The following is a 16,001-nucleotide window of genomic DNA, read 5'->3' on the forward strand; positions in this document are numbered from 1 at the left end:
AGTGAATCGTTCTGCTTTTCATTATTTCCTGCAGAAATCTCTTCGTCAATGGGTACTTGTTCCTCCGAACAAGTTTTAATTGGTACCTGGTTTTTCTCATTGGACTCACTCTCAGGTGTCGGTCTGTCCCCTTTTTGATCCACTGTCTCCAGATCTTTGGCGATCGATTCATTTTCAAAAACCAGTGAAGCGTCCTGCTGTTCGATATTTTTAGCAGAAACCTTAAGCTCTTGCTGCTCCAACCAGACTGCAAACGGCACCTTCTTCTTCTTGCGCTTGGGTGGCTGTAATTCCCTTTCGACGATGTTGTTGGATGCAACCTCTTCGATTCTAGGTTGGCTGGACTCCATTTTATCCTTTGCTTGTTTCAGGTTCTAAAATCACTTTTCTAAAAACTCGGTAAAGATTTCACGATACGTTTGATGTCAATCTCCAAAAGAAATGTCCACCAAACAAAGTTGAAAATCTTACTGTGAACTGCTAAATAAATTCTCGAGAGAAACGTATCAACAACGGCTGCTAAACGGCTGTGATGAAAGTAGATGATGTGAGCCGCTTATATAATCGCTGGTGATGTCAGAATTCTGCCTTTGGAGTTATATTGTGATGTCACCTTGTGATGTCACAGTGTCGTTTAATATTCAGAGCGAGCTTGTCTGATGGATTTTTTATTAACATGACAGATGCGCGCGCAACCTGACTGCAGAAAGAGTCAATGGGCTTTTAAACTGTCACTGGTTGCCATAGTTACCAGTGGACAGAAGTGAGCCAGAGCCTCACCTGTCATAATGGAAAAATATAATGATAAAATAATTTATATTGCTATTTTCACCCTGTGGTTTGTACTGTAAAGTAATTATTTTTTATTTAGTTTAACCATTTTTTATTATTTTATTCTTCAAAATCACTAACATTTTCGCATTTTCCCATTCAAATGCTCGGAAGCCCAGCAGGTGAGGCAGCAGCCAGGTGAGCCTCACCTGAGATTGCGCAACCTCCCGCTAACTGCCATTCGATGAGAGCAGGTTCCTCCTGTCTGTATGTCGCCAATAAAATGGTTATAAAAACATTTCATATATGAACTGCTTTTCCATAATTTAGCTTATGTATTTAATGTACAGTGTTTTTGTCACCAACTGTGTGTGTAACGTGCTTCGTGGGCTGAGGAGCGATCAGAAACGGCAGAGAACAGATTAAAGGTGAGGCAGGCAGTTCTCCTGCCTCATGACAGGGGGCGCAATTGATCCCAGACATTGTGATTCCACAACTGCAGAGTAAGAGACAGTAACAGCGAGCTAGCCATATAGTAAAGTAAAGTGCAGCGATATATTTATAGTTTTCTCCTCCTTTCACAGCAATCTATGGAAGCCTGTTTCCGCCACTCTGTTAAAAAAAATAAAAATAAATGATCTCATTATAATGAGATAATAACTCAAAAATAAATAAATAGCAGCTGGACAAATACACGAGAGCCTCCTGGACAACCAGCAAGAATGTAGCAAGTGGTTTCTGAACAGTGAGTCAACAACAAAACACTTGTCTTTTCCAGCAGCCATTGTATAGTGCACCACTGATGTTTTGTGTGTTAAAGTATTTTTTGATGTTTGTTTTGTTTTTATTTGTATTTTTGTGTTTTGATCTTGTGTGTTTGTATTTAAAATTGCTTCTAGTGTGGCAAAGACTAATGGGGATCCATTTTGTCTTTATTCCTTCAGTAAACAAATAAAAAAGAATAAAAATAACAACTGTAATGGAGTTCCGCTGGGGTTGCTAGGTAACAGGCTGGGCTGCCATGAGGTTGGTAGGTAACGGGCAGTGCCTGCTGATTTGTGATGTCACATTCTTAAGGTTTTATGTTGCACCTGAATTTCTCCACTGTAGGACAGTAAAGACTATTTCTATTTTATGATAATAAAAACCTTTCAAAACATGTAAAATTATAAAAAAGGTTGCATTGCCTTAATGTCCATAAATATTTTCCCACTAATTATTAATGCAATTCAATTAAAAAATATTTTATTGAACCCAAAGGCACCATAAAGTAATTTTTATATTCCATTTGATAATAAAATAGAAAATTATACATATTTTTTCCAAAACTGGTACTCCTTGTGTTGATCTAAAATATTTTGAGATCACTACTCTTATTCTGGAGTAAATCTGCTTTTTGTAGCAAGGCAAGAAGGCATAACACTGCAAAGTGTACTAAGATATTTGCAGTAGAAACAAGACCAAAGATACTTGGTAAGATTTTGTGTTTTTGCAGTGTGTAAGGTTTCCAGACAGTCTAACTTTGTTACTTTCTGTGGCTGTGTTGGTATTTTAATCCCAGCAGACAGTCTTCCAGGCTTTCTCCCTCTGTCTGAGCCATTAAGAGCCGTGGAGCTGCTGCTGACAAGTAGAGGAGTTTCCACATGAGTTCTCAGCAGATCCTTCAGGACCTTTACCAGCAATAGTGAGTTCACTTAAACTCTGATTTATTTTTCAGTCTATATCTGGTTGAGTGAGTTAAAATCTATGAAATATTTAGTTTCACACTGATTATCTGTGATTTAAATTGTTATATATCATAAATATAACGTAATCGGTTCCTTCAGACATGCTTCACAACCTTCCTCTCTATTTAGAGAAACACTCTACATCAGTTACTGCCCATGATTTGATTACATGTGAAAAATACTTGGAATCACACACAACCTGCGTATTATCGCTTCCCATCTCTGTTCTGCATTATCTGCTGCTGATTAGAAGGTCATATTTACCGTTTGGACGGCAGAGATTTGCAGGAGGTTTAATTCGAGCTGAATATGTCAGATATCAAGCTGGATCCTGAATCGACACAAAGATGTTTCTTAGCAACAGAGAGCTACGGCAACAATCGTGTTAGAGCTGGAAAATTAGACTTTTATTTCTTTGTTTTAACGTCAGCAATAATAAAAAGCTGAAAAGTGACAGAATAATTAAGGCTAAAGCAGAGAAGACCTGAAATTCCCCAAATGTTTGATCAGAAATAAAACTGCCATCCTAAGTCTTTGCAGGTATTTTGGATTCTCTCATCAGACCCAATAAAACCTACTTACTTCAATATAAAATCTTTACCGCAGTTCTTTTGAAAAACATAAAAAAAGCAAGAAGATATTTCATATTTACTTGACAATTTGCAACAAACAGATTTTATACCATCATAATTGACTTAGCAACAGATTTATTAAATAATACAGATTATTTAGTGTCAGTAAAGTTGCATCAAAAGTGAATGTAACTATAGAAACAAAGACCACCATTCACTACTTTACTTCTCTTTAGCCTCCAGGATTTGAATCTGTTTAGATTTTAATCCAGGTTGTTTTCTGCGTGTCAGTCATCCATTCCTTTTGTTGAGTACTTTCATTTTTAAAGACATTTTTCTTGCAGCTTTCAGTGCTACATCTTTGCTCTTCTTTTATATTTTCTTTTAAAAACTCTAATACTCCGTTGTGCTTTTTGGAACCGAAATGTTTCTTATCTGTTCCTCCACTCCTCCACTTTTTTGTCAGTGCCTCATGTTGTCTCAGGACAGCACTGTTTGTTTTCTCCTCTGCTCCCGAGCTTCACAGACCCCCGTTTAATAACCAGTTGTCACTTTTATTCGATTGTGAATACGAGGCCTGCTGCTTGTGCGCATGAACGACAGAGTGGGCATCAGCTCTTGTCTAGTCATCAGTGACTGTAAGAGCTGTTTTTGCATGGTCGCCTGGACACCGCTGCAAACAAAAGTGCAAGCTTGTATTATCTGTGTGTTTTCATCTCCATTGAATGTCCTCTGGCACCTTATCTAACCTCAGGGTCCATCTTCAGACCATCACTCTCCCTTTTAAAAAGAGATTTAAACAGCAATTCCAATAAACCTGCATCAATAAAAACAACCTCGCAAGCTAAACTACATCTGGAGGTTATTTGTGAAGTTAACTTAGCAATTTATGATATGAGGAATTAAATATTAGGACTGTCAACTGTAATGCATTAATCTAAACAGCTTAAAAGTGACCAATTATGCTTCCTTGACCAGGTTTGGATCAGTTTTTGGGTGACAAAACGAAATGTTTTGTGAGATTAAAGTCAGAATTTTGTGATGGCATATTAGAACCAATGTAGACAGAAAAAGGAGCAAATTTCCACCAAACACCTCAGAATTTTTTTATAGAAAAAACAAGAAAGTTTCTGAGCTCCAGAAACCAACAATTTGGAAGAAAATACTCAAATATTTTGATATTAATCTCAAAATATTCCTAGAAAACATGTACATTTCTGAATTTGATCAAGTAAAAATTTGCTAGAACAGGGAAATTTTCTGATTAATCTCAGAAATTTTCCAGAAAAAACATGGAAATTTCTTAGTTTGAAAAATTTTGAATTTAAAAGTGTTAAATTGGACTGGAAAAAGCTCAAATATTCTAGGAAAACACAGAAATTTTCAAAGTCTGAAAAGTCCAAAAAAATTGCTAGAAAAAACCAGAAATTTTTATATTAATCCTATAAATATTATGGAAAAAAGAGTTTCTAAAGTAAAAAATTAAGTAGGAAACAAATACTGTGAAACTTCTAAAATTAATCATTTAATTTCAAACGTTTTTTATTAAAAAATTGGAAATTTTTATATTAATCTGAGAATTTTCTATAAAAAACTGGAAATTTTGAAATGATTAAGAAATTTTCAATAGAAAAACACAGCAGTCAAAAATTTGCAAGAAAAATACTCCAACATTTTTTACATTAATCTTCAAAAGTTTTTGACTTTTGCAACTCTGAAATTTTTGTATTTCTTCTAGACAAATTCTGAGATTATTCTCAAAATTTCAGTTTCTTTTCCATCTACAACGGCCTTAATATGCTATTATATAACTCTGAGAATAAAAGTCATAATTCTTTTTTCCCCAGGTCCTAATCCTTTTCCATAAGAATGTGTTTAATCTGATTAAATTTCTTAATCAATTCACAGCACTACTAAATTTGACTTCCAGGCTCCCTGAATGTGCCAAATGAGGAGGAGGATGTTCGCCTCTAACCATGTGTTTATCTCCATTGTTTTCACTCTCAGATGTGGAGGTGAGGAGATAAAACTATGTTTAATCACAACCAATCTGCTTTATGCCTTACACAGCTGGAGTTGCTTATTATAACCATGATTACAGCTAATTTATAACCTCCACCTCCGAGCCAGTAGTGGCTAATTGCAGAGGCATTGTCGCTGTTGTGTTGTACGTGTTCCAGCCTCATACTATGCCATCCAGTTTATTTGTTTTGTTGCCTCGGGGCAGCTTCCACGCAGGGCGCTTATTCTGAGAGGAATCTGCTGTCACGTAAAGCGGAGCGGTGGAGACAACAGCACAGGAGCTTTCAGTAAGCCAAGATGTTCCCTTCTCACGGTAACAGCAAGGAGAGGTCCAGTCACCACACAGACGGGGGGGAAACAACACAGAGATGCTGTCCAGAGAGGTAAATACGACTTCTGCAGGAAGAGAAGCTTTTAATCTCATCAGAACGCTGCGAATAACCAGCTGACCTATATTCTAAATAAGCAAGTTATGTTAATAACATGTAAAAGTTAGGAAAATAAGTGTTGACGCAATGCAAAAACACAACATCTTTTTGTTTTGTTGTGTCACATAATCAACAAAAATACAGTTTGGGACAAAATATGTAAAATTTCAGGGCATTTCCCTGCTTTTGTGGATAAATTCATGTTAAAAGAAACCAAGGCTGCTGATGAACAAATCTGCACTGCAAAAACACAAAATCTTTTCTGGTCTAGTTTCTACTGCAAATATCTTAGAATGCTTGAAATAAGACAAAACCAATAGTAAGATTTTTAAGTTTTAAGTCAATAAAATATAAAAAGTACTAGTTCCACTGGCAGATTGTTTCACCTATCAGATTAGAAAAATGACTTGTTGTAAGTAGAGGTGGGTAGAGAGTACTACTAAAAGTTTTTTTTTTTTTTTTTTTTACAAAAACGTTACTCAAGTAAATATAATTAGATAAAGTTTGATGGTAAAGATTCATGTGAGGTTCATGAACTGCTAGACTGGATTTTATTGCTATAATAAATACAAATGCGTGACATTAAATTCATGTTTGAATTTACCACTGGATCTAATATTTATTTAAGTTATTGGTTTTTCTGACAGTTAAGTGATTAAGCAAATAAAAAAGGCCCTTTCTTTACTATTTCACCTATAACCAGAGTTCTGCAGTAACTAATTACATTTACTCATAAATCTGACTGAGAAAAAGAAAGTTCTGTGTTTGAATCTTCCTCATGTGCATGCATAGATTATTCACACGTACTCCATCTTCCTCCTACAGAGTCAGGTTTCCCCGTTTCCTGCTCTTCTTCCTCATCCTCGCGTTTCTGTTCCGTTATTATGCAGTTATAAAGCAAATCAAAAGCCTCATATCACACCTGCTACTGAGATAAATAAAGTTGTGGGGCACACAACAGTTTGGATACGGTAGCTATGTTATGTAAAAAGAGTTAATCTGTTATAAAAATGGGCTGAAAAATAAATTCCTGCAGGCTAAAATCTTGACTACAGTGAAAACATTTCCATGTGATCCAACAGTTACTAACAGCAGGAGGGCAAACATTATATAAATACCTCCTTTAGGATTTTAAAATTTGTTTACTCCTCTTCTCCTCAGGGCGGTTTCTCTGTCATGTCACGTTTTTATATCTTGGCACTGCATGCTCCAGAAATATATTTTCCATCCACATTTGCATCAATATAAACTACTTTTCCTGTTTTATTTTGGGTTACTCAGTAGGAAGCAAAAAGACATACAGTAGGGACAAAAAATGTCTAATATAGCCCATTAAAATGAGATGAAGTAATGACTCATGAATGATGTTCACTCATTTTAAAGAGCAGAACACGTAGCAAGAACAAACATGATAAACTAACTCTTTAATTTTCATTTAATTGTATAATACCAGTATTTGTATCTTCATTGAAATGCTTCAACGATGAAACACAGCTGTTTGGTTTCGGTTCAGTAAAGCAGATTCTGGTAGTTTGTTTTACCGAAAGTGTTAATACAGATGTGTGTGCCCAGTTGATTTTGTTTTTTTCTTTTTTGGGGGGGATTTTACTGTAATCCATAGGTGGGCCCAGAAGAAACTCTTTGGGAACCACTGGTTTAATGTCTGGTTGGGTTCCTCTAACCATGAAGGACAGGCCGGTAAAATTCAACATGGCATATATGTTGCTAAAATGATTCATTTATACTGCAAAGAAATTATCCTTTCCCACAAAAGAATAAAAAACCCTCTCTAACACTGTATGGCTCTATCTGGTCAGAAGCTTAAAATATTTCATATGCAAAAAAATGAAAGAATGTAAACTAGAGAAAGAGAAAGAGAAAGCTACAATGTCGTATTGGGGTCATAGTAGATGTAGAAAAAATTAGGAGTAAATTTCTGCCAAAAACGCTCTGAAATGTTCTAGAAAAAACATGGAAATTTTCTGAACATTTGTTGACTTTTGAAACTCAGAAATGTTCTTGGTTTTTCTAGAAAATTTCTGAGTTTTCTCTCACTTTTGGAGCTCAGACATTTCCTTGTTTCTTCTAGAACAATTCTGAGTTTAATCTCAAAATATCTGAGTTTTTCCAACACATTTTCAACTTTTGGAGGTCAGAAATTTCCCTGTTTTTTTTCTAGAAAATTTCTGAGTTTCTTTTCTATTTACATTGGCCCCAATACACTGCTGCAGGATCCATTAATTGGTCACAAGTAATCAAATTAAGCTTATCCAAGTTAATTTATTAAGTTGTCATGATTAACAAATGTCAACAAAATTAGTTCAATGAACTCCATTCAATTACTTGATCAATCTCAGAGTTGCATTCTCTTTTTTCAGTTTTACTGTTGACTTTTTACAGTTCTATCTTTGTTGCACTGAACCTTATATGACATTATCCTGTTCGTATTTTCCTGCTTTCGCTACATGAAAGGTGAGGAACATCACAGACCGACTGACAGTTCATTATGAAACCCGGGAGTTATACTTAACACACTCCGCTGGAAGTGCAACCCTCCATGTTATAGATGTTTGACAGAAGAGCACAAAAAGCCCTTTTCACAAACTCCAACCATATTGAGTCTGATAAAGGAATATACTTTCTTATTTCAGCCGGTTTCTGAGCATTGAAGACAATTTGTCAAGGCACAAATTACGTTTCAAAAGAGGAGACGGTGTCTGCAGGAGCGAATGCAGTGTGAAGAGCGATAGTGAACCAAAATGGCAACATTGTGAGTGAGACAGCTAAATAAAGATCTGAAACCTCCTGGGAAGCTCTACAGTATAATGAGTGCAAATAGAGACTTTAGCTTATACTTGACGGCTGAAGTGAAGGCACATTTTACAGTCAGCAGCTCCTGAAATACGGCAAATCTTGTAAAAACTACAAAAAAATGTCTGACTGTGTTAACTTTCAGCATCAATAATTCCTCTGTGCTTGTTTTTTAATTGTGGGGTTCAATTTGTAATGTTTGCTTTGTGGTGCTCTAGTTTGGACTGTGTAAATATATATATTCATAATATAAGTTATGATGGGTTTTGGACTTCCATATCGTAGCAGACACATATTTTTATGCATCTTTACTTCCATTTGTGTGCCTGCACGCTATCTGGTGTCACAGAAGGAATATGTAATGTAGTCCCTGAAAAGAAATGGCGTTTTGCGTCGCCCATCAGCTGACATAAGCAGATCACATATACCTAATTGATTAACTAAGGCAGCCCACTTTAACCGGCTCTTTTTACATGTTGTCACTGCAAAGATGAGATACAGCACAACACAAACGTTTAGTAGGCAGCCTCTCTCTGAGCCAAACCTGCTCTATCCCTGAAATTCATTTTAAGCAACAGAAAAGTTATATAAATTTTTTCAAAAAAAATTATTCAAGTAAATGTAATTGAGTAAATGTAACTAGTTACTACCCAGTCCAACAAAGCTGAACTCATAGTTGTTGGCTCTGTTAACTAGTGATGTTAGCTCATTAATCGTTGTAAATCTCCAACAAAAACATCTATAAAATGCTATTGTACTGACATTTTTACTGAATTAGATGGTGATTTATCAAATCACCTGAGTGAAACATTCAGAGTAACAGCTAATGGCTATTTCTAAGTTAACTGTGGGGAAATTTTTCTGCCATAATCCGAGAGCACACATTTTCAGTCTGATAGCAGGATTACATGTCTTTTGTTCTCAAAACATTTAATACTTTTGCTTACATTTGTATTTTGAAAGCCGGACTTCATGTCTTTCTTGTCAAAACTTGTAATGTTTACTCAAACCTTTCTCCTTGCGCTCTTGCAGAACTCTCTGCTAGCTTACAAAACATTTCTGCTTGCTTTTGGAACTGCCTTTTTGCCACTGTCGCTTGGCAACCTCCCAGCCAATATAATGAAAGTGTTATACCGGGTGCATTTGTTTCCTTCTAGCGGGTGTGCCTGTGTGGCTACTATTGATTGTAGCAACCTGCGCCAGCCACTGGATGTAGGGAGTTGGTTGGTGAACAAACTCCTGCCTAAGATCAGTGGCTGTTAGCAATCAGTAGCACACTGCTGGCGGATGTTTAGTGTAACATCCGAGCAGAAAGCTAAGGCCGTTGTTACAATCGATAGTAACCACACAGGCACACCCGCTAGAAGGAAACAAACGCACCCAGTACAACACTTTCATTCTATTGGCTGAGAGGTTGCCAGGCGACGGTGCATTTTTGTTCCAGAAGCAAGCAGAGAATGTTTCGTAAGTGAGCAGAGTCCGAGCAGAGACTACGTCTGAGCGCGAGGAGAAGTTTACAGTACAAGCATTACAAGTTTTGAGAAGAAAGACATGAAGTCTTGCTTTCAGACTGAAAATGTGTGCTCTTGGATTATGGCAGAAAAAGCCCCCCGTAGTTAACGGGTCAGATACTTGAAAAGGCTAAATGAATACCTGTTCGTTAACTGATAATATTGGACAGTCTGGTAAGGGGATAAGAAAGCAGCAGCAGCAGCTGTAACATGCTGACATAAAGCACAATGAGTGGGGTTGGGGTGAACTCATGCCAGCGCTGATACGGGACGTGACGCACACGCAGTGATGAAACAGCCAAAGTGATGATGAAGGCACGACACACTTCAGACATAAATAAATGAAACTCCAGGATGTACAGAAGAAAAATACTGCATCTCAATTTGATGCCACAGACAGATAAACCTGAACAAATTAACTATTTGGATGTTGTCCTTAGAATTGTATCTTGTTTCTCAGCCATAAAAATAAACACTGGGTCAAAAATTAAAGCACTTAAATGATCCTCCTGTAAATCAGAACTGCCACTTATCAGAATCTGTAATCAAATAAGAGATTTCTGAAATGAAAATGTGATTTTTATGTCTACTCAGCCAAGCAGGACTTTATCTACAGCGCCAAGAAAGTGTTTTTTATTTATTTTTTTTTATCCTTGTGGTGCTCAGGGCCGTTTCTGAGAGTAGTCAGACAGGAAACAGGCAAAGAGAGAAGGGGAGAAAACATGCTGGTCTCAAAACCAAGGATTTCAACTCAGCATGAGGATCAATGCCCTCTGCTCCACTTTCTACGCCTTTATAAACTTTATACACCTCAGAAAATGGTGCTAGTGGTTAATACAAGTTGTCAAACTGATTTTTTAAAAGTCTCCATTTGATTCTTAGTTAGGGATTGGCAGAACGTTTCTTAATCAGATGGTGTAACTTTGACTTCATTACATTTTTTACACAAAATCATATTTAGATAATGAAATGTTAGTCTGAACTCCTTTTGAGCTCCTTTCAGAATGAGTTGTTTTAGGACCTTCTGTCCCTTTAAATTAAAATAAACAACCGCTGACCACTCCCCCGAAACTCAATCTTTACACTCACGTGTGAAAATGGGTGCAAACTAATACACAGTTATACAACTGTACAGCTTTGAAAAGCAGAAGTAGAGCCTCCTATACAACCAACAAGAATGAAGTAAGTGGTTTCTGGATGGTAAAGCAACAAGAAAACGCTTGTCTTTTCCAGTAGTCATTGTACAACACGTAGCACGGAAAAATTATTTAATTTCCTTTGGTTAAGTATTTTTGAATTGAATTAAAAACAAGCTGACTAACAGACCCTTTAAATTTTGGCTGAATAGTGGTTCCATGGACAATGGTTTTTATATTGTTTTAATTTTTATTTTCTTTGCTACATACATGTCATACTTGTAGGTGACAGTATTTATGGGGATGTTGGTTTTTTGTTGGGTGGGATTTTTTTTTCTTTCTTCTTTCTTGTTGAAAATGTGACTTTTTTTGGGGGGGGAGGGGAGCATATAATGTGAAAACAAAGATTAAAACCTAAAAATCAGCTGACCAAACATACTGGAACTCTGCTTGGGTTGCCAGGTAACGGGCTGGCCTTCACTGGGGTTGCTAAGTAACGGGCAGCACCTGCCAATTTGCTACATTCAGAAGGTTTTTGAAACGGACACCAAAAAACATTAACTTATTGCCAAGAAACGACTGGATGTTTGTATTTAAAATCAGTCAAGATCCAAAAAACGTACAAAATGTGAATTTTGCACAATTGTTCCCTTTTAAACTTTTAAAGTACCTTTATTGGCATTACTGCGTGGATATCAGGGCGTCTAAATGCCTTTACAGTGATGCTGTGATGTTGCTCAGCTCCTGATATCAAACGCATTAAATAACCTGTGGGGTTACACAACCCACAGAGCAGCTGATGATGCCGTTCTCACATCTGAGGCAGAAAACTGGACTGGGTCTGCCTCATTTGCATACTTTATTAAGCTTGCAGCTCATGCTTACAAGTACGACTTTCTGGTTATTTCTGAACGTTTCCACAGCAACATGTTGTCTTGTGGTCGAGAGCACGACGGCTTCCATGAAATCCTTGAGTGATAATAACCCTGCAGAGACTATTTTTCCTTTAAGTGATTGAAAAAGTAAACGTGGGAATATCATCCTAGAGATGGACGAAGACAGATGGGTCCAATAACAAACACTCACCTGGTCTTCAAAGGACAGGGCCTGTCCAACGTCTCGAGGGAAACCGTCTATGACGATACCGTTGGCGTCTGGGATCTTCATAATCTTCTGCTTGATCTCGGTTATTGTGGTTTCCTGAAAGAAATGACAAAAGCAACATGATTCATATGTGCCTTCATCCAGTGCCTAAGCTGTTGATGTTTTATTTATTTATTTTTAATAAAAAGCAATAAAAGAGATTCTGCCATATCTGCAGGGCGGTCATTAGTTTCTGGATCAATACAAATAACAGAACGGGTAGGTGTTTTCCTTAGGGAGAATCATTTCAGCAACAGATTATAAAAAATAATTTACAGTGCTTAAAAAAAAAAAAGTCAGATTCAGAGAATGGAATTTAAAATACCGTATTTTTCGGACTATAAGCCGCTACGTTTTTCCCACTCTTGAACCATGCAGCTTGTAGCCTGGTGCGGCTTTTCTGTGGATTTTTCTTCAACCGCCAGGGGGCGCTTTAGCAGGAAGTGAATCATTGGAAGTCAAAATTGGAAATCATTTAGCACATGCTAGGAACAGGCACGACGGAGAAATGTTTTCAAACGTATGCCCCCCATCATAGAAACCACACAAAACATTTTTTATAATGCAGCTTTTACGTTGAGGGCTATCGATCTTACTACTTACAGATGTGCCTGAGCTCACGCTGCATGTAAGCTCAGCGTGAACAAATCCATGGTTCGGCGTTGGAGACGGAGGGTTGCGTCCTTGATAGATTTATTTATTTATTTTCCTTGTGAAAAACCAAGAGCGGTCGTTTCCAGTTTTTTTTTTTTTTTTTTTTTTTTTTTTTTTTTTTAACTTTGTAGGTGTGGCTTATTGTGAGGTTCTCTGTATAGTCTGGAAAATACGGTACTGCTGTTTTATGGAGTGTTCACAGTAAACGCGTTTTGAATGGTAGTCTGGTTAACTTTCATAGTCTGTGTGGAGGCGCGTCGAGGGTCCATTGCGGCTCATTTTGAGTGTCTAGCGGTCCAAATCACGCCGCGGTTTGAACAGTTTTCAACAGTTTTAAACTGTAGGACAATTTAAAACTGTTGATCTGATATACTGGTAAATTAATCAGTGAAAACAATAACTTGCATTTGCATTGCTTTGAGTATTTGACGTGTCGAGCGCGTCCAATGCGCGTCCGACGCTCCACACAAACTTTGAATGTAAGCCAGACGCGCCTGACGCTCAAAACGCGTTTGCTGTGAACGCACCAAAAGTGCACAGTCGTCGAACCTGAAGCGTCAGAGGTGTTTCTGACGCACGTAACGCGTCTGGTGTAAACGCGCCGTTATAGATCAATGAATGGCTAAGCACCACAATACATTAAAGATCTGCTGTCGTCATAGCAACCTTTCAGACCTCTCAAGTCTTCTGGTTCTGGTTCTGGTTCTGGTTCTGTGTCCCCAGAACCAAACATGGAAAAGCAGCGTTCAGCTCCTATGCACCACAAATCTGGAACAAACTTAAAGAAAGCTGCAAAACAGCCGAAAAACTGAGATTCTTTAAATCTACACTAAAATCCCACCTGTTTAGAGTCGCTTTTTTTCATTATAAATAAAACATTGATCAACATTTTGATGTGTAACGACGGCACTTGACGATTGTTGCTGAAATGTACTATACAAATAAACTTAATTGATGAAAACTAGTAAAGTTTGTTGCAGTAACGTGACAACAGGTGACTGAAGAGGAAGTTGTTCAACTTGTGCAATTTCCACTGATGTGTTCATCTTTATCTAATGGTTTCTTTAATGGTTGTAACTGCGGCAGAGCGATGCCCTCCTCAAGCCACAGGATGTTAACTTCTTTTAGCATCACTTACTTCCCCATGGCTGGAGGAGGTCAACATGTTCGAACGCATCTCTCTGGGCAGAAAGTAATTTGCAGTATGGCAGAGATGCATGATGCAATGCTCTGGTCTAAAAATAACCCGACTAACTGAAGCGTTTAGTTTCTGAATGCAAGCTGCCATCCATGCAGGGATTCAAACTAATCTAAAGATCAAAATGGTTTTATTAAGATAGACTGTAAATGGCTGGAAGTGTGAGGAAAACCAACTCCTCAGAATAATGCAATGCTGGTTCTAAAACTGCCCTTTTCTCTGCTGAAGCTCTCTTAAGATGAAGATACTTCACAGACTAAGAGAATAAAAGCAATTGTGCTTTCTGTGTTTAATTTTAGAGCTGGCTGTCGACAGTCCAAGAGCTTCCTTTCAGAGGACAGGTGGGATTGCTGAGAAAAAGGCTCAGAGAGACAAACAGCTTTTGGCAGAGTGAAGTGCTGCTTCATCTGCGCTTTCAGCCTTATTGGATCATTTGCAACTTCAGCGCTATTACAGCTCTAATTACATTTAGAAAAATGTGTTTATGTGATGAACATAACTGACGTTTTTTCAATCGAGCCTGAATAGTGCCTTGTAGAAGTCGCCTCTTTTCACATTTTGTCACCTTACGACCGCAAACATTCATGATTCATGAATTTTGAAATAAAAATCTGAAAAGTTCATTTGAGTTCATCCCTCTTAAGTCAACACTGTTTAGAAAAACATTTTCATTCAAATCCAAGCCTTCTAGGACATTTTGATTAATCATCATTGTAAAATAACTCAATCTCAGTAAAGCTTGAGCATCTTGACGCATTTCCGCAAAAATATCTTTATATTCAACGGTAATTAACAGTAAAATTGTGACAGGAAAAGTCTATAAACTGTAAGACAATTTAAAACAGTTGATTTGATGTACCGGTAAATTAATCAGTGAAAACAATAATTTGCATATATTACATTTGTACGTTAATTTTACAGGTTGTGTTCATGTCTATTTGTGGATAAACACATTTAAAACATTTTCTTTTATGGTAAAATATTGACTCCAGCACCATTTTTCACTGCAAAATTAACAAGAAAGACATTTAACTGTGCAGGGAAAAAAAAGTTTTACCTGGAATTTTATGGTGGATTCTGGCAACTACAGCTGATGGTATTTTACCGTAAAAAATCATGTTTTTGTTTGTTTGTTTGTTTTTAACTGTGCAGTATGATGCTGCCACCTCATATTCAGAGAAGAAGAGTTGTGTTCAGGGTGATGTTGATCATTAGTTGTAGATCATGTAGGCGAAAATTTTTGTTTTATGTAGGGCTGGGTGTTAAATCCATTTAATTGATCCATTTAAGTTTTAGTTTTTGAAAATTTCATTTTTGGAAAATCTGGATATTTTTTTCTTCACCCCGCTCATCTTGCTTTACAAGCACTTTGTTTTGTTCATTAAACAACCTCTGTTTATTTGGACTTTGAGTTCAAGCCAACTCTATGACAAAATTTAAGGGCTAGACTGTGATTTTTGTAAACATTTTTTACAAGAATAAAGTCACAATGTTACAAAAACACGAGAATTAAGTATTATTATTACCAGAACAAAGTTGTGATAATAGGAGAATAAAGTAGTAATTTTATGAGAACGCCAACAGAAAAATAACAAAAGTAATTATGCAAGTTTTTTCTGCATAAAACAATTTTTTTCTTGTAATTTTAAGACCTATTTCTGATAAAATTGTGTCTGTCTTCTAGTAACATTATGACTATATCTTCATAATTACTCCATCAAAAGGGATGATTGAAACAAAGGCTACTTTTTAAAAAATATTTTCTCTCATTTGCAATTTCTTAGAGCTACCATCTGCTTCTTTTCTGCTTTTTTGATGCAGTCAGTTTAGGTGATCAGCCAATTTTTGATTGATTTGCAGTCGTTCTACGCGTTTCCATATTGAGATGAGGTATTGCACATCTCTCTCTGAGATGTTTAAAGCTTTCAACATTGTTTTAGAAGCAAATCTTGTTTTTAGGAGCAAAATTTCCTCACAACTTCATCTCTGACCTGTCTGTTGCTCAGCCAAAAACCTCAAACATTTAAA

General features: G+C 36.9%; 1 protein-coding gene across 1 annotated transcript in view; it reads right to left on the reverse strand.

Annotated features, from left to right (window-relative positions):
• Positions 1-16,001, reverse strand: part of ak5 (adenylate kinase 5) — a 97,552-nt gene that overhangs the window by 66,791 nt on the left and 14,760 nt on the right. Inside the window, exon 5 of the mRNA XM_005811454.2 lies at positions 12,065-12,178. Coding sequence (XP_005811511.1) covers positions 12,065-12,178 — 114 coding nt within the window. The remainder of the gene's footprint in view (positions 1-12,064; positions 12,179-16,001) is intronic.

Source organism: Xiphophorus maculatus, chromosome 6, assembly GCF_002775205.1.
Source record: "Xiphophorus maculatus strain JP 163 A chromosome 6, X_maculatus-5.0-male, whole genome shotgun sequence".
In the NCBI taxonomy this organism is placed as follows: domain Eukaryota; kingdom Metazoa; phylum Chordata; class Actinopteri; order Cyprinodontiformes; family Poeciliidae; genus Xiphophorus; species Xiphophorus maculatus.